The sequence below is a fragment of the Carassius gibelio genome, chromosome B25 (genome assembly GCF_023724105.1).
Source record: "Carassius gibelio isolate Cgi1373 ecotype wild population from Czech Republic chromosome B25, carGib1.2-hapl.c, whole genome shotgun sequence".
Lineage (NCBI taxonomy): Eukaryota > Metazoa > Chordata > Actinopteri > Cypriniformes > Cyprinidae > Carassius > Carassius gibelio.
In genome coordinates, this window is record NC_068420.1 from 9,042,506 (window position 1) to 9,062,568 (window position 20,063).

General features: G+C 34.9%; 1 protein-coding gene across 2 annotated transcripts in view; it reads left to right on the forward strand.

The window, feature by feature from the left end:
• The window catches only part of LOC128014194 (cytosolic carboxypeptidase 4-like), a 191,371-nt gene that overhangs the window by 161,912 nt on the left and 9,396 nt on the right, over window positions 1-20,063 (forward strand). For both annotated transcript variants that reach the window (XM_052597556.1, XM_052597555.1), the window contains exon 23: window positions 10,541-10,704. In XM_052597556.1, coding sequence (XP_052453516.1) covers window positions 10,541-10,704 — 164 coding nt within the window. The remainder of the gene's footprint in view (window positions 1-10,540; window positions 10,705-20,063) is intronic.

Sequence of the window (20,063 nt, forward strand, 5' to 3'; positions counted from 1 at the left end):
TGTTTCGAAGCGTAACTCTGAAACGAAGTTTGGGTTTTAGTGAGTTCTACAGGGGGTTGCAGCAACCGTGGAACATTTTTAGTGGGTAATTTATTTCCTCATCTAAAATTTGACATGTCAATTCTGTCTGACTTAATGTGTCAGCTGTTTAGACTTGGTGTTTTTTTTTTTTTTTTGAATGTTGGAGAAACATTAAAAAACAAGACTTCAGCATAGACATTGCATTTTATTCCATCAAATAAAATAAATATGCTTCACTTACAGGAAGTGTATTTATTAGTGCTGTCAAATGATTAATCGTGAATAATCACATCCAAAATAAAAGTAGCCCTCCATAAGTATTGGAACCATAAAGACAAAATTGCTTTCTCTGCTGTTGAGTCAAGACATTTGCAAATATGATTAAAAGATGAATATGTGACAACTACTGAATGTCACATTTTATTATTTGGTCTTTCAAAACATACATGTTTTACCAAATAAAAAGGACAACACTTTTAGAGTTCATTCCACTATTTGATGTGAACATAAGTATTGGAACAGTTGAATTTAAGGCAGATGTAAAAGACTAAAAGCAAATATTTAGTTGCAGATCCCTCGCATCCAATCAGAGCAGTGAGTCTGCAACCCATAGACATCACCAGACTCTTGGTCTTATGCTTTGAAATGCTTTTCCCTAGCCTTTACTGCAGCCAATTCTAACTGTTGCTTATTTTGGGGAGTTTCTGCCTTTAGCCTCCTTTTCAGTTGGTGAATTTAATGTTCAATCAGATTTAAATCTGGAGATTTATTTGGGCAAACTAAGACTTTACATTTCTTTGCCTTGATTAAGTCCTTGACTGAACTGGCAGGGTGTTTTGGGTCATTTTCCTGATCTAATATGAAGTGCTTTCTAATGAGTTTGGTGGCGTTTTCTTGAATATTGGTAGCCAAGATGATTTTGTACCCTTACAAATTAATTCTGCTACTGCCATCATACATTTGCTGTGTCTCATTTCGGAGGCTACGTCCTCCGGAGGTCACATTTGAAGGCTGCATACGTCATCAGGGAAGTCTCATTTAAGAAAAGTAACCGTTAAATTGCAAAGTAAAAGATAAACTATAGCATTTTAAACATCACAAGGAATAAGTCAATTTTATTATGATTACTTTTCTTAAAAGATACTTCCCCGATGACGTATGCAGCCTTCAAATGAGACCTCCGGAGGATCGCAGCCTCCGAAATGAGACGCAGCTGACAGCTTATCATTAAAATGAAGAGGTCCTGTTCTAGAGACCATACCATGACACCACCTCCACCAAATTACAGATGAGGTTGTATGCTTAGGATCATTTGCAGTTTTCCTTTATCTCCACACTTTTGCTTTCCAATCACTTAGATAAAGGTTAATCTTTGTTTCATCGGTCCATAAACTCTGGCTCACATTTGTGAAGTATCTTGCCTTTCTATTTTTGGTGTCGATCAGAGGTTTGCATCTTGCTGTGTAGCTTCTGTAATTCTGTGTCAAATTCTCCTGCAGACTGTATATTGACAGAGCATCACCTCAGCTTTCTGGAGGTTGTTTGTGATTTTACAGACATGCATTTTAGGGTTCATTTCACAGCTTTTATGATTGTCTGTCATCAACTACTTTTGTTTTTCTCAGTCGATCAGGTCGTTGTTGGTTGCTTATGTCACAGGTAGTTTCCAAACTCTTGATTTCTCCATGTGCCTTTGTTTTTCCTATAGTTCTAATTGACTTCCTCTTTTCTTTTAGCATCCAGATTGCTTGCTTTTCTTTCAGAGTCGGCTTCCTCATTGTCATCCTGGTTTGTGTGTCATCATCGAATGCAAAACTTAGAATGCAGACGCAATGAATATAACTGATGAGAGACATTCTCTGCTTTTAATATCTGAAGAATGAATGCAACAGGACACAGCTGAACAACTGTTCCAATACTTCTGCTCACATCAGATAGAGAGATGAAACTCTAAAAGTGCTGATCTTCTTAGCTGGTAAAACATCTTTGTGTTGAATCACCCAATAATAAAATGTGATGTTGTTTAATTTTGTCTCATATTCATCTTTTAATCATATTTACAGATTTCTTGACTCCACAGCAGACAGAACAATTTTGTCTTTACTGTTCCAATACTTATGGAGGGCACTGTATATGTATGTAGTATGTATGTGTGTGTATAAGTATGTAGGTAATGTATGAATGTATTATTATGAATTATACATCAGTCCACATAAAAAAAATAAATAAATAAAAAATAAATAAAATAAAGCTAACATCCCTTTATCTCAAACAACTTTCTTTTATTGGTGACATCATCGAGGCCTCCAGTTTTTTGCCTATTCCTTCTAGTCACCTGGCTCCATCATATGAACTTTTACCTCAAATTATATCCCATTCTGCAAAAATATGTGACTTTATAAAAGTAAAATACGTTGTGAGTGCAGTCTCATGTTCACTTTGGGATAAATGTGTCATATAAAGTGAAGTTTGGATTAACTACGACAGACCGGAGACATGAATCAGATTGACTGTTTGGATGGGCTGCTCCATGGCTGCCGCTGAGAGGCATTTCATAGAAGATGACTGATCTGATAATTGTGTTTCAGGACAGTAAGTGGAGTTATGACCCATCCGATTTCCAGAAATTTAATTGGGGATCTAAAAAAAAAAATAATTAAAAAGAAAGATATAATGATGGCTATAGCCATTTTGAGGAACATATGCTGGAGACAGTAATTTGATGTTTGCAAATTGATTAAAGCAGCTCTCATAATATGTGATTAATTTTAAAGGACGGTTTTTAATTATGGCCATGGCAATATTTCGCAAGGCACAGCAAGCTGAGGACACTGACTGTGCTGAGTGTGCAGGTCTGACAGTCAGCTGAACACTGCTATTAAATGATATGCCTAAAATGAGTATATGTAAAAGCAGACCAGCACCAGTCATAATATATATATATATATATATATATATATATATATATATATATATATATATATATATATATATATATATATATATATATATATACACACACACACATCATATTAATGTGATTTTCGTCCATATTTTGTACAGCTGATGTTCGTCTTGACTTCTCGCATAGCTGTGTGATATACTCTTAGATGTTCTGGATGCCTCCAGCGTTTCCATCTCAATGTTTTCCAAGGTGAAGGGAAAGCTAGCACTTCAAACGCTGAAGACCTCTCTAAATCATTTCTGCAGGTCAGGCTTTTAGAATCGGATCTCTGTTTCCATTCACTATTCATCAGTGGCTGATGTTAAATGATGGTGACACACAGAAATACGAGGGGAAATGTCAGTTGTCTGGTCTACTGGAAGAGAGCGTGGATTTTAGATGAGGATTCATTTCACACGGATGCACACCACGTGAACACACACACACACACACACACACACACACACACACACAGATACATCAAGTGTTTCAGAAAGGTTAAAGGAAATACTTTTAAAATTCAGTGGGGTTAAGCAGTCCATAGTGAAGAATCCGTATTTAAACTGCAATTTAAAATCTATTTTAAACATAAAAGGTTTAAATAATAAACATTTTAGGATTTTGATATATCTAAAACAAATGTTTTAGCATGCAGTTAAGGTTAGTTAGCATACATGGTATTTAAAATGTGTAATTAAAGCAATTGTGAATATATTAAAGTAAAAAATATATATACAATAATAAAAAAAGAATATTCTGTTTTTAGGCTATCAACCCTGAATGCACTTGCCTTTAAAAGAGAAAAATGAAAGAGTGCTTGGCTGTTCTTCAGCATTTCAAAATAAAATAATTCATGTGAAATATTTAAGTGTAGAGGTTTCTAATATGATAAAGAAGGCTCAGGAAATGAAAACTCATTTTCTCTCAAAGTAATTAGACTATTAAGTATATTTTCAGGCACAATGTGGAAACCATAATTATGGGATGTGCTTTGAAAGCATGATGTTTACTGGATGTGACCTGCTTGAATGAACAGGTGATGTTTCCCTGAGCTTAATTGCATTATCACCTTCATTAAAGCCACTGAATACAACTTAGTTTGTAATTATCAATCTTTAAAAGTTTCTAGCTGAACTCCAGAGACTATGTGAACATATGGTCTATCAAAGCCAGCCCTGACTGACTTTAGATTTTCCTTCCATGAAACAAGACTCCTCTGATCCTTGCATTAAGTAGGACTTCATGAAAAATGCACTTATCGCCAGGCTCGTTTCAAATTCTTCATTATTTCATAAACACGTTATTATTTATATTTAGTATCAGAAATGATGTCAGCGGGTTTTTAAGTGTCTTTTTTATTTTAAGATTGACAAAGAAAATTGTGCTAGCAACTGTATTGTGTTATAGGCCATGCACAGTAGTGATAAAACAATGCTATATGAATTCTAATAATAAAATGTAGTTAAACATATTATCGTGCATAGATAGAATAGCAAATAGGATATCTGAAAAACCAAAAAGTTGGTTAAAATGGCCAAATATTTAAGCCATTGAAAAGCACAATAAAAAACGTAACTTTTAATCCGTGTTTGACAAAGGTCAAAGTAAATTATGAAGAGCATTATGGTTTCAAAATATATATTACGCAATCAAAGATATTCCAGATATTTCTCAGAGGACGTCCGAGTTAGTTTTAAAAAACAGTAGGTCATTTGCGATGTTATTCTTTCAGAGGCTATGTCGTGATATAGCTGAGAGCTAGAGGGAGCCACTGAGTCAAGAACTCCAATCTCCTCATGACTCACTTCATCAATGACACATAGGCTTGCTAGCAGAGCTCTCTTATGCTTGGGCATCTATTGGAAAACAGTTCGAGTTCTGTGCTACCAAATGTCCTGTAAGATTGTTTAACCGCAGAACTAAGCTACAGAAGCCTCGGGGGAAATAAAGCACTTGGTTGAAAATGGCCAGGTAGCTACTAGTTAGCGATTGTGTGACATGTCATTGATTTATGATTGCAGGCTGAAAGGAAGAAAGGTGGGTTTTGTGAGTACTGTATATGTAAGGAGGTAAGTGGGCAAAGCGACGCAAGACCAGACAGTTTATATGCAATACATCTTTGTCATCGGAAATGTCAACAGTGGCATTAGCAAGTCACATTAATTAGCCACGTTTCTGCAAAATCACTGAAATGTGCAAAACCACTCTGAGGAGCATGCAAATGAATAGATTATACAAATTCTTAAAAGATAGACTAGGAAGTAGGCATGGATGGTCAACTAGTCATTTAGTGAAGTTGACTAGTTTATCTAGATTTTTAATAAATTTAGAGACCCTACGTTTTGTGACATCTAAATTAGTATTTGAGTTACACAACTTTTTCAGCTTTTTAAACTGTTTGGGTTACAAATTATTTGTATCTGCAGTTAAAGTGTTTAAAGCTTGTTTGCAAAAATAATAAATTGATATCAATATTCAGTGTTTATTATGAAGAGTAAATTCCCTTATTTTATACCTGAAAGATGTTATATGAACTTTTACTCAATGGTCACATTTTTTAAAGCTACTTTTGACAAGTAGCTTTAACGTACTGTTAGCTGTTAACATGCTAAACTCTCTCCGAAGTCTTGAATTTCGAACTCCGAAATCTCTTTAATTTGTTCAGATGTGTTTGTTGAAAGAGTCTAAGATATTGAACAGCTGGACTAGTATCATGTATATTTAAAATGTTTATCAGACATCATTTTTTAAGATTGGGTGTCAAATTAAATGTTTAACTTTAAGATACACACGTTCTGGTCGATTCTTTTGCATTCGGTCTAGAGCTAAAATTATGGAGAAATCACCACAACAGGACTAATTTTGTTGTGTTGTGCTAATTCTAATGCGTTGTGGCTTGTTTCTATTGTGTTGCACTAATTTTGTGTTGCAGCCTTTTTTCTGATATGTTGGGCCTTGTTTCCTTTGTGTTGTGCTAATTTAATTTTGTAGCAGCTTTTTTTTTTTTTTTTTTTTTTTCAGTTGTGGAGATTTATTTGTGAAGTATTGGGCCACTGTATAAAATCACCTCCTGTACCCTTACATGGTGAATTTTTAGAGGGGAAAGCTATTTGTAGTAGTTTCGGAAACAATAGTATGTATTGAGTTATTTATTTGAGTGCGTTCATTCAATCCCATAACACACCTAAAAATATATTCTTCTATGGAATCTCTGTGAAATCACTCTTTTAAAACCTTTATTTGTAAGAGTGTAGCTATTTGCACGACAGTGGTTTAAAATTAAAAATGGTTGAAAGAAAAAATACCAGTTATTTATGGACTTGAGTTCTACGGTTTCCTGTAATCACTGTAATCAGTTCCTATAATCAATTTCAGATAAAAAATAAATAAATAAATAAATAATAATAATAATAATAATTCATCTTGTTACTTGCATATCTGCCACCATAATAGCTGTGTCTTATTTTCTATACTTATGAACATGATGTAAAAAATCAGGTATGAAGGTTGTAAACCTGATATTTCCCACCAAATCTGACCCAGTCAATCAAAATATAAACTATTATTGTAGGATTAAAGCTTATTCACACAGAGCACGATAACTAACATTTAAAAAATAATTTGAGTATATATACAATATATATACAATATTATTTATACTGTACAATATATTTCACAATTGTTTTTAGTTTTCACATCCTTAAGAATGTGCTTCCTTCCATCCATCCAAAAAAAAAAAAAACTGATCTAATTTGCTGCCATGGGGCAATTTTCTACAATTGATACCAGTCTGTTCAGTGGCACATAGCCATGGTGATCAAGCCGTATGCCACTGAGATTAGCTTAGAGTTAATAAGAGCGATCAGGAGGGGTAATTTACCTCTCTAATGGCTTGGGCCCTCTGAAAGGGCATGATAGCTTCTCTGCCTGTGTGCTGTTTTGGCAGTCTTCCTGCTGCCTGCTTGGCTCTCCTCAACTCTGGTCTTATCAAAGGGAAAAACTGTCACTCCAATAAACAAGGAATTTGCCCCTGCCGACCGAAACGCTTTGCTGCATAAGAGATATTTATTTTTTTCTCTCCCTGTAACACAGAAATGGAAGAGTCTAGGCTCGAAGTGATTTAGATTTGTTAATTTGTAAACAAGAGCGTGCAAGCTGTATTTGTCTGTGTTTGGGAATAATCTATTATGTGCAATATTTTTTGCTTCATTTGTTGCATTTAAGTGCCTCAGCGAGTGTTAAATCAATCAGTCTTGTTAAGTGGTTGAAAACTTACATATTTACTTTTTTTGATCAATCAGTTAATCAGTTCTGATGCCTGAAAATATATTTTATATTTTATATATACCACATCCGAAATAACAGTTTTTGTTTGCAGAATATATTTGTGTGTACTGTGTATATTTTATTAAGTATGCATAAATATACACACACGCATTTATATTTTTATATATAATTCTGAATAAAGTATGAACTAATATCTGAAGTCCTTCACAGTGTAGGTTCATGAGTGTTCTGAATCCCACGTCACAAAAATGTCATCTGAATGTTCTGATGTTCTAACATCTGACCTAGATTTTAGTATTGGCACTGAACAGGTTGCATATCAGCAACCGCTTTTAATGTAGTTGCTTTGCTGCACTTAATTTGCAATAAGCTACATGCAAATATAGCAGATGGGTTCAGCTTCCGCTCGAAACCCATAAGCACGAGAGTTTTGACATGACCGATCGCACCCGAATGGAAGTTAAAGGGCTGTGCGTCTCCTGAAATGATCAGTGTGGCCTACTCAATGCAAACATGGTGAGAATTGATTTTCGACTGCGAGCAAACAGCCCAGGCTCTATGCATTCTACAAGTTACCCTCAGTTTGCCTCTAAATTATTGAAGAGCGATACCCAGAACACACCACCGTGCTCATACTGAGCAGTTCTCCCTCGCTTTCGGCACCCCAGCGTCTCATTGGCCAGTTAGAGGGAGGCTGCGGTAAACGTCTGTTTGTTTGTGGCCGTCTTGACAAGAGTGAGTTTGTGTCTGCGCTGTGGACGTGTGTGTGTTTTTGTGCGCTGTGTCTCTCGATCACGTAAAGGTCAGGTGTGTGTAGGTGCGCCTGGTGTTGCTCGCCCATCATTCTCTTCCTTACACAGCTTCCCATTAATTTGGCCGCTTCCCCAGAGTGTGGTGAGACTCTTAAGGTATTAGCGCTGATGCTAACTCCCTTCTGACTCATCTGCCCTGCTGAGTTTACAACTAAGGCTCACTTATCTACAGCGTCAAGGCTCGTACATGGGGAGAGAGAAAGTAAGAAGGGTTGTTGGTGTCACGTGGGGTGAAAGAGGCAATCAAATAAAGGTTTGTTCATCTGAAAAATTCACAGCCTACACAGCCCTGTAAGTCGCGATCGCTCATAATGAATCGTTTCTAATAGAGATTGCATTGCAGCAAAACCGGACTCGATCTCACCGAGCCGAGGTTGCGGTGAATGATGGGCTCACAGGGATTCGCAGCCGCGCATTCTCTGGGGAAGTGTGCAGCTTTCACACGCTAATAACATGCTCGAGTGAGCAGGTGCAGCTGCTCCATGGCGAAATAATCTGCAATCATTATGTTGTTATAAAAGGCGTAATCTGACAGAAAACAGATCGTTGAAATGGGCAAGGTTAAAGACTTTATATGGGTGAGAATACATATGACATGGAGGGAACAGCTTGTAATTATGACTGTTCTTATGTTGTTTGACTGTTCATTTTATGACTGATTGCAAACAGTTGTTTCATGTCTCCATTTTCAAAATGTTTACAAGTACAATGTTCAATGTACAGTGTTCATAGATTCGAGGTTAAAATGTATGTAAAAACTCTAATTGGGGATTTTCTTTTTATATATTTCTATTAGTGGACAATTTTTTTATTATTATAAAAAAAATATATAAGTTTGTTTGCATTTTTTAACAATGACTTTGCCTTTATTAGTTCATTTAAATGAAACGACTTAAAGTATAAAAAGAATCAAAGTAAATTGAAAAAAAAAAAAATCAGAAAATACTTTTTGTAGTTTTTAAAACATTTATAAATATATTTGCATTTTTTTGTTGCAATTTATAATCCTCTCTCAACGTTAGTCTCTGAAAATTATGATTGATATGATTGAAACTGTAAAATGCAGATTATAAAACGTTTTAGATGGAGTATAGCAGGCCATCTTACCAAAGATAATGTCAACTACCCATACTAAATACAAAATCATGTTGTCAAAGCCATATATATATTTTTTTTTTTTTATGAAACATCCTTAGTTTATTTCAAAAGATTTACTGTATACAATAAATGCATACAGTAAATGCTTTGGTTTGAATTTAATGGAAACCCGAATTACGACTTGGGTGAGCAGATAAAAGCTCCACAAGCTTCTTTGTTTTGGTTTCACCGGTGAGTGGAGCGCTGAAGAAACATGGAGACACTGCAGATTTATTGATTTTGTTAACCTGCAGTAATCCACAGCTCATTGAACCACTGGGTCAGTACTTTGGGTTATTGCATGCTTTTGTGTGCTTAGAAAAGCATGAACGTTTCAGTGCCTGCGCTGTGTTTGTTTACTAGTGGCAGAAAATATTGTTAGTGTCTGGATTTCCATTAATGGTTGTTTCCGGAACAGTGCATTATATGAGAGGAGAGTTTGTGCACAGCGGGAAGTGTGCAATAACATTGTGGTGTCAATGCAGATGCATTTTTGGACCTGACTCAATGCTGCTTTCAGCAAATTTTCCAAAGTGCTACAATGGGCTGCAAAATACAGCAGCTACACAATATGTTGGTGTCAAATAAAAATGTCTAATTCTTTCCACATAAATTAAATATATAAATTAGTTAAATTGTAAACATTCCCCAAAATCTTTTCATGAATCTTCAGTTTTACCTTAATACAAAAATGCTGTTATATAAAATTTATTTTTTTTTCTTGTTACTTACTGTTTGTTTTGTATTGTTTTTATTTTGGATTGTGTTTTACGTTTTTTGTTTTTGTTTTTAATTGCATTGTTGTTGTTGTGTTTTTTTCTTTGCTTCATTTTAATTTGAGTTTTGTAAGAATTTAGTTGTGATTTTTGTTTGTATGTTTTAGTTTTTTGTTCTTGTATTTATTTTGGATTTCTGTTGTTTTGTTTGCATTTTGTTTTGGGTTTGTGTTTGTGTTCTGTTTTTTTGGCTTGTTTTTTTTTTGTTTTGTGTTTAGTGTTTTGTTTTGCATTGTTGCTGTTGTTCATTTTGTGTTTTGTTTGCTTTTGTGTTTTTTTTTTTTTTTTGATTTTATTTTGCATTCATTTATTTGTTTTCATTTATTTTAAATCAAACATTTTGTCCAAACAATAGTTTCAGTTGTAGTTTATAGAGATTTTGTGACTTAAGTCGAGAAAATTCATATATTTTCTTACACTAGTGTTCCCAGTGCAAATGTCTCCACTTACAATAAGTCTCCAGAATTAAGTGACAAGTCTATAAATGTAGTTTGACAGCCCCAATCAATCAGTCTGTCAATCATAAATCTGAACTGTCAATCTCAAATGTCTTCACCTCGCAGGGGTTGCAGACAGGGACACGGGAGCTGGAGGAGATGGGAATGAAGTTCAGTCAGAGTCTTCTCACCCTAAGGAGGAACGCCATCCATTATAACAGCCGTCTGATCCAACACGCATCTGCCCTGTTGGACCTGGACGACAGGCTTCTCAACCACAAATCCAATAAGTGAGTTTTAAATGAACCTATTTTGACCGCAGACGCATCTAGGGCTTCAAAACTTGTCAAAATAGACCACGATAAAAAGTTTTTCTAAATCAACGGTTTATAATCAATACTTTAAAACAGTGCTTCTCAACTGGGTTTGCTTAAGATACAGAAGATACTTCAAATTTGCAAATACCGCAGAGACTAATTAGACACATGGCCTTAAACAAAATGTTAAAAACAAAAGATATCTGAATCATTTTCTGCTCCTTTTTAAATAAGACTGTTAATTTGAAAGATATATCTGTATTTTATTATTGGAATTTAGCATACTAACCGACACATTTTGTTATTATGTGCACATTCAGCTGGCCTTGTGGGGTTTATATTCGATAACCATAATTGTCTGTAACTATATTATGATAATGATTCCGCTTCGGTGGAGCAGAATGGAAATAAGAGCTAGATGTACATTTCCTGAAGGAATAAGCCCACAGTAGCAAAGGAATACAATTAATGTTTTTGTTAAAATTATTATTTGGAAAGTTGGAGGCTGATAGACGTTCTTCAGTTATGGTTCACTTTTTATTATTATTTGAGCCAGATGTCTGATGATAAAAAAAAAAAAAAGTCTATAATAACCAGAGAAAGCAATCCTTTAGTATTGCCACACTGTACATCTCAGTGGCACGTGTGATTATTTTATATTGCTTTCATATTTTATTATTTTGTTAACATTTAATATTAAGTTTCATTCTTTGGGAGATTAACCAGTTTTATCTTAGACGATTAAGTTTGTAAAAACTAAAAATACACAGGTGTAACACATTACAAGTCACGCAAGTCATGTAATCAGATTATTTTTTTCAAATAAGTATCGCCAGTTACTTTGTTTTCCCGTGGTTTGATTGACAGCTCTCCTGTTCTCATATTGAGAGAAATCGTAAGTAAGTGCAAAGGTGTTCTGTGAACGGTGTAAACATGAAGCTTGCTTTAGTTTTAGATTAAATGTGAACATGCATTTTCTCACCTCACTAGCAAGTAAAGACATACTGTATTCGGTATTCCTCAAAATGAATAGAAAGTATGACATCAGAGGTTAATTCATTTCACCTCTACATTTGCCAAAATTGAAATTTTTGTATTAAAAACAAACAAGCCTCATCCAGATGAGAAAAATGTAACGCAACAGTAATGTAACACATTACCTTGCATAAAAGGTAACTAAGTAATGCAATTACTGTAGTTACTTTTCTTAGGAAGTGTTGAACATATTGTAATGCATTACTTTTTAAAAAATAACTTTCCCCAACAATGAAAAAAAAAATACATGTAATGCTGAAATTATCTACAAAATGAGGTGTACATGGAGTAAATTAGGTAGTTTGGAGCTGAATTAACTGCAGAAATGTGCGATAAAATGAACAAGATAAGTGACTACATTGAGAGTAAATGTAAATATAGATTATAGCAGTTGGTTTTGGATGATTAAGATGCCATGTTAGAGATGTTTTGTTGTTGTCGTGACCCTTTTTGTTTTCTGTCTGTGGCTTGTGTTCAGTCTTTAGGTGGCTAGTTATGTGAGAATTCACTATGCAAATTAAAGCAGGCAAGAAAGATGATTATTTGCATTTCAGTATGCAAACAGAACAGTGATGTTATTACTTTCAGTTCAGTTTGGATAGTGCTGTTAACTAGAATGAAGGATATCTGTACAGTAGTACTTTCTAAGCGTTGTACCATGTTATAATATTAGCATAATGCGATTATTGACAAAGTTACCTTGTTAGTGACCTTTAAGAGTTATATTGCAGGGTTGCTGTTGCCAAGTCAGGCGCACCATTTTACTCTTTTTAAATATGATCTTGAGCTGTGGGATGTGGACGGAGTTTCATTCAGAGTGCATCAGCTGCTTTTCAAGTTTTCAATTTGCCACTAAAGGGGTTTCCTGGGAGCACTGCCACTTTCTCTGTTTTCCTTTGGTCTTTCCATCTCCTTTCTTCTCCACACACACTCGTTCTTCTCCTCTCTCCCTCTATTTTCCATTCCCCAGCATCCTCAAGTTCGAGTCTTGATTTCTGTCATGGAATGGAACAAAGCTGAGCTATTGATTTCTATGAAGTTCAATTAAATCCCTTTTGTGTGCATTTTGAATTGTTACATCTTGTCCACACAGAGCGCTCCGTTTTCTGAGGAGATTATCCCACCCCTCTCTCTTCTTCAGGATTTCACAATGTTTCTATTGTTCCCCTCATCTTCATATTACTGAAGAGAAAGCGGTAAACTTGACTGGTTGTACCCGAGAGTATTGCATAACTGACTTATGCACTATGCTGCTTACAAGCCTTGTCTGATTCAGCTCAGCTCTTCTTAGATGGATGTAGAATATATATTTTTTTTTTTTACTGTCATAGACAAACACACTTTTAATATGAAACAAGAACAATGTATTTGATCAACATTTAACAAGTCATGTAACATTTTAGTAGCATAGATAGATATTGAATATTAATTTATTATTATTATTATTCATTTATTTTTCATAATATTATATTTTATTACATTTAAATTTATTGCATTTAAATACCTTGTTCACTCAGTTTTAGTGTATTTTTATTAACAACAATTTATAAACATTAATAAATATAACTCCACATATACTTAGCAGGTCTCACAACTATATATATATATATATATATATATATATATATATATATATATATATATATATTCATTGCTGTATATTTTGTAATACTGTAATTGCTAAATGACTGATTTTTGAATATTATTTTATCTTAGGGTTTAGGAAAAAAAAACGTTTTTTTTGTGTATTCTTTTTTTTTTTTTGACAAAATGGTATAACATTTTAATGTCAGCCATTTATCAATTATGGCGAATAACATGAAAATAATTATGAGCGGATAAGGACTGCCCCCTAATAGAACATCTTGAAAGTGTGAAGGTGTGACGTGACATACAGCCAAGTATGGTTACCCATACTCTGAATTCGTGCTCTGCTTTTAACCAATCCAAAGTGCACACACACATCGCGAACACACAGCAGTAGGCAGCCATTTATGCTGCGGCACCCGGGAGCAGTTGGGGGTTCGGTGTGTTGCTCAGGGGCACCTAAGTCATGGTATTGAGGGTGGAGAGAGCGCTGTACATGCACTTCCCTCACTTACAATTCCTGCCGGCCGAGACTCAAACTCACAACCCTCATCTCTCCTCATCTCTCCTCTCCTCATCTCTTTTCTCCTCTCCTCTCATCATCTCTTCTCATCTCTCCTCTCCTCATCTCTCCTCTCCTCCCATCTCTCCTCTCCTCTCCTCATCTCTCCACTTCTCTTCTCATCTCTCTTCTCCTTATCTCTCCTCTTCTCTCCTCATCTCTCCTCTCTCCTCTCCTCTCCTCTCCTCTCATCTCTCCTCTCTCCTCTCGTCATCTCTCCTCATCTCTCCTCTCCTCATCTCTCCTCTTCTCATCTCTTCTCAACTGTCCTCATCTCTCCTCAACTCTCCTAATCTCTCCCCGTCTCTCCTCTCCTCATCTCTCCTCATCTCTCCTCATCTCTCCTCATCTCTCCTCATCTCTCCTCTCCTCATCTCTCCTCATCTCTCTTCTCCTCTCCTCTCCTCTCCTCTCCCGCTCTCCTCTCCTCTCCTCTTCTCATCTCTCCTCTCCTGCTCTCTTCATCTCTCCTCTCCTGCTCTACTCCTCTTCTCTCCCGCTCTCCTCCTCTCCTCTCCTCTCCTCATCTTTCCTTTCCTCTCCTCTCCTCTCCTCTCCTCATCTTTCCTTTCCTCTCCTCTCCTCTCCTCTCCTCATCTCTCCTCTCCTGCTCTCCTCCTCTCCTCTCCTCTCCTGCTCTCCTCCTCTCCTCTCCTCATCTTTCCTTTCCTTTCCTCTCCTCTCCCGCTCTCCTCCTCTCCTATCCTCATCTTTCCTTTCCTCTCCTCTCCTCCTCTCCTCTCCTGCTCTCCTCTCCTCTCCTCTCCTCTCCTCTCCTCTCCTCTCCTCTCCTCTCCTCTCCTGCTCTCATCCTCTCCTCTCCTATCCTCTCCTCATCTCTCCTCTCCTGCTCTCCTCCTCTCCTCTCCTCTCCTCTCCTCTCCTGATGCCACACATCCAAATTCATCGCAGACAAAGTCATGCGGATGGTTAATTCCCCTCAAGCCCCAGACACAAAAGAGAAGCGAGCTCTTCAAGAGCTGCCAGCAAGCCCTTTTTGTTTGTGACTCCTGTGTGAGGAAAGCGAATTCACATTCAGATGGATGCTATTTTCCTGGCCAGCACTTTTGGCTATGCACTTCCAAATGAAAAGTAGCCCGACAGAACACTCAGTACCTGCCAGATGTCAAATAAAACCAGACGGCTCACAAGAATACTCTAGCATTCTTCATATTCAGGTTTATTATATCTTGTGTCAAAAGGTCAGTATTTTATATATTTTTTGGCTCTAAAAAGAGAATTTATTTTTTAATAATAAAAGCATGACTTTTTATATATATATATTTATAGATTCCGCGATATGCCCGTGCATTGAAATGAAATCTTTTAATTCTTGTATCTGACATCAATTTTAGTTTATTTAGAACCGCTTTCTGATGACATCATTTAACAGTAAGTGTTTTCTTATCTAATAAACTAAAAATGGCCAAACACCGACCCTCAGAAGATAACAAGCTCTCACAAAAACACCTTTCAACGTCTCCACACCTTTCATGACATCTTACAATTCAGCTTGACACATTTGTTCGTTTTTTTATTTTATTTTATTATGCAGTTTGTAAACGAGTCCCTACGGTGTGTTCTGGCTCGCTCTGTAATTCTTCCCGTGCCTGATTTCTTTTCTTCCCCCACATCAGAGCACTTCGCCAAAGCCTCGAAGTTGAAAGCTTAGTCAACCATGAAACGTGTTGGATTGTGAGACACAAAGGAGACCTTTAGAAGTGTAAACAAACAAACAGACGGACAAGAACAACAAATAATCTCCAAACAATAATAGTTCTAATTGATTATTACAATTCTAAATATTTCCAATTGAATTTATATGCCAATTGGCCCATTTCATCTATTTGCAGTTGTCCTCAGATTCACCCAGCACCTCCAGCCTCTCCAACAATGAGAATTGAGCTGACTTGTGAAACTTATTCCATCAAAAGTTACCACAAGCTACATTAACTTGTTAATCCACTCTGAAATGATGGTCGCCCTTCTGGAAACTGAGGAAGGTTGAACGTGCCAGTTAGTTCACTTCATTTCAATTTATTTAGACCATTTAAGAAGTCTTTAGAGAGAAATAGGCATGCATCACCCTGCTTTCCCAGGCAGACTTCATCCTTTTGTTATTTGTCTGAGGGAGAGCAGGTTTTTGAGTTTAAAATGTTAGATTTATTACCTTATTCCAACCAGTTTCCACTTTATTTGATATATATATATCTTTATTTTTGGTGTATCCCTCTTAAATTTTCTAAGCCTTAGCAGTGTCGTTTGAAATATTTGTTAATAAATATTTTATTTTATTCTATTTTTTTATTTTATTTCATTTTATTACCCAAAATCTTTGTACATAAGAACGGTTTTGTATGTGATTATACACTTTATTTGTTTGTTTGTTTGTTTTTATATAACTACCACAAAACTTTGTAAACAAACTTTTTCTGAATATGATTTTTTATTTGTTTACTGTTTTTGCTCATTTGATAATATATCTTACGCTAACAAATTGTTGCTCAATCATTTTTACAAAGTATTCTTTTTTTTTCTTTGGTCAGTATATTAATGTGTTACGTGTGTGTGTGTGTGTGTGTGTGTGACTTGCAGTTTAATTTGTATACATAATAATTTACACTTACTGTATTAAATTGAGTCAATTCATTTTTTGTTTTGTTCAGAGACTATTAATTGCATTTGTTTTTAATCATTCTTTTTATTATATTCATTCTAAATGTTACTTTTATTGTGGTACATTTTCGTAATTGTATCTATCAAGAAAGTATGAAAATATTCTCACATAATTTTGCATACGAGACCAGGAGGTGTTGATTTCTCATTGCATTGTTGCTAATTCTAGGTTTGTGATAAATCTACATTTCAGTGCAGATGACATCATCTGAATCCATTTCTAAATATTCCACAAAAATTACCGAACCGTGGGAAAAGATGCACAGACTGTTTTGCACACTCTGAAAGTTTGCCAGAACTTCATATTGCTCAGTGTTTCAGTTTCACGTTTAATTATTAACGAACAATTGGACTGACTCTCCAAAAGAATCATTATAAGCGTACTTAAAATTCAGAGCTGCTGTTCCCTGTGTTACAGTCCTCGCATGAACAGGCTTGATAGCAGGATGTGTTGTAAAATCAGACTGCCTCTGCACATCTTTTACTAGCATGCGTTCAGACACAGAGGCTGAGGACGGAGGAGAAGATAAGAGCTTGAAAAGTGGGCTGCAAACAGCTTCTGAGTGGCGTTGATTTTAATGCCTTCTAGGAGATATTTGCTGGCAGATCTCTTATGAGGTGTCTGGAATAGTTTGTGAGAGCACACACTGTAAACAAGAGCTGTGTATCCTTGTGCAGCGATGGACGTCTCCCAGGAGAGAGCTGATTGAATCGCTGTCCCCTGCCGTCACACAGACACGCACACTCCCTCGCCCTACATGCAGCACGCAGCTTGAACCTTCTAATCTGCAAATGAAATTATTTCCGCAACTTTGGACTCCAGTTTTTTTTATTTTTTCCATAGCTTTTTGAAGAGCCAGACATTTTGTTAAAGGTAGAAGATTTATGGTATTTTATTTATTTATGGTATGGCATTTTCTTGAAATCAATGCATATTTATAAGTAGAGTAAATTATATTTTACTACATTAATTACTTTTGCTACATTGCACAGGTTTATATCTTTATTTTCTTTAGTTTTTAGGCTTGTTTAATTGTTTATAACAACACCTATTATTTTTTATGATTATAACAACAACTATTATTATTTTTTTTTTAAATATGGATAATAATATTATTATTATTATTAATACTACTACTAATAATAGTAATATTAATAATAATAATGGTAAATAATAACAATAACAATGATAAAATAACTGTAAATTATAAAATGTTAAATAAATTATAATTTAATAAATTATAAAATTAATGTTAACTTTTTATATAATTATAGTTAATGTATTTATTATAGAATATCATAATATAGTATATATAATGTATATTGTTAGAGTAAATATATTACAATATAATACTATGTAGTATATTATTTATTAGTATAGTACATTTCATATTTTTTTTTTTTTTTTTTTTTTTTTATGTTGTAATTCTGCAAAAATCATTTTCATGTCAGTGAAAAGTATTAAGTGCTATTTCCAGTCTTATCTGTACTTACTGCCACCTCATCAGTAGTTCATGGATGTCAAACTGTAATCCACTGTAAGTAGTTGATGATATTTTATTTATATATTTATTTTTTGACCAGGTCTTCACCAGAGGATTTGAGAAGCAATTACATGCCGTGTGCTTCCTCAGCACACCTCTCTCCAGATATACTTAACTCCTTTCTTAAGAGTAATTAAATCATGGTTCTGCGTTTGAAATAGGTAAAATATCAGTAGCGTCATTAACATGAAGCATCTTGCTGCCTCCTTAGACTCCTTATAAACTGCATTATAAGGCAAGATTATTTTTAAGTATTTGTCACAATGTGCAGACAAACTTAATGCACCTGATTATTCTTATAAAGTTGAGCAATTTTGAACAAACATTGAGGACATAAGTAATAGTTTTATTTTTTATTTTTTATGTATTTGCTTTTACATTTATACATTAATTGGATTTACATGTATATATTAAGGTTTCTACAGTAACTACTAACAATTATATTATTTATTTAGTTTTCTAAATAAATATTTGGATATATTATTTTGGCTATATTATGTAATATAATGTCCGTGTGACAGCATATAACAAACTGTCGATGGTGGTGTCAAAGTTTGGTTGGAGTATACACAAACTGAACTTGCTAAAACCGAATTTGGTCAAATCAACTTGATGGCACAAAGCTCTGTGCGTGAATATAGTGATTTGAATGTGTCTTGAGCTTCATGTATGAATGAGTGGGCCGGTTTGTTTCATTGCCTTTTGATTTAAATAGTGCATAAATGTTTAAAACATATTTTCCAGCTCCAACTGAAGCGTTGTTTTTTTTTTTTTTTTTTTTTTTTTTTTTTTTCTCACACTGATAAATTAGGCTTTTAAAATTCAAGCTGCTAAGACTCTTTATCAAAGCCGCGAGGGGAGAATTCTAATGACCCATGGATTGTTTTCGGTCAGGAGGTGATGGAGGGAAGAGATTGGCCCTCGTCTCTCATACTTCCATTGTGTTTGATTGTTGATTCTGATTGCGTTGGAATTTGTCGATTGCATGACATTGATAATCCGATTGAGACTGCATCTATAATTACAAAACTGACAAAAGGTTTTACTGCTATTGTACAAACACAATAGATAAGCCATGGGAGACTAAATGAGCAAATGACTTATGTAAACCAAAATATTTGTGGTTGATTTACAAAAACCTGTTTTAGGACACACACACACACACACACACCTCTCTCTCTCTCTATATACAGTATATTATGCAGTACAACTGTTTTCAACATTGATAATAATAATAATAATTTTAAAACTTATCAGCATGTTAGAATGCTAGCATGTTACAATGAAGACTTAATGGCTGCTAAAACAATGAGCTTTGCCGTCAAATAAATAAATTATAGTTAAAAATATATGAAACTATAAAACAGTCTATAAAATCTCACTATATTTGTGACCAAATAAATTCACTGTGCTGTATTTATTAGTAATTGTTTATGAAAAAAAAAAAAAAATCTTATCCATGCTTCATTAATTCATGCATTCATTGATTTAATTTCCATGCTTAGTAATTAATTAAAATTTGTATGACTTTTTTATTTTATTATTATAAAAAAAAGTAAGATAATAATGAGTAAAAGAGTAAAATAAAATGTGTATATATACATAAAGCACCTCTAAAATATTTGTCCCCATTTTTTCAACCCTGTTGTTTTTCATCATTAGTTTCCCTAATTATGTATAAGTCACAGTTTTTGGTCTATTGATCACCCTTGACAAGATCTGCCACTGGCTTTGAATTGTAAACATAAAACATGCTGAAAACAGCATAAATGCTAAGGCACACGTGACTAACTCCGTGAGGTTAGTCAAGGTAATGATAAGCATAGTACGCTTTTTGCAGAATATAACCCACAACAAATTGTTAGAAAACCTTTGCTTGTTTGCAGGGGCATCTCTTGTCTAACAGCAGGGGGGTGGGGGTGAAGGAG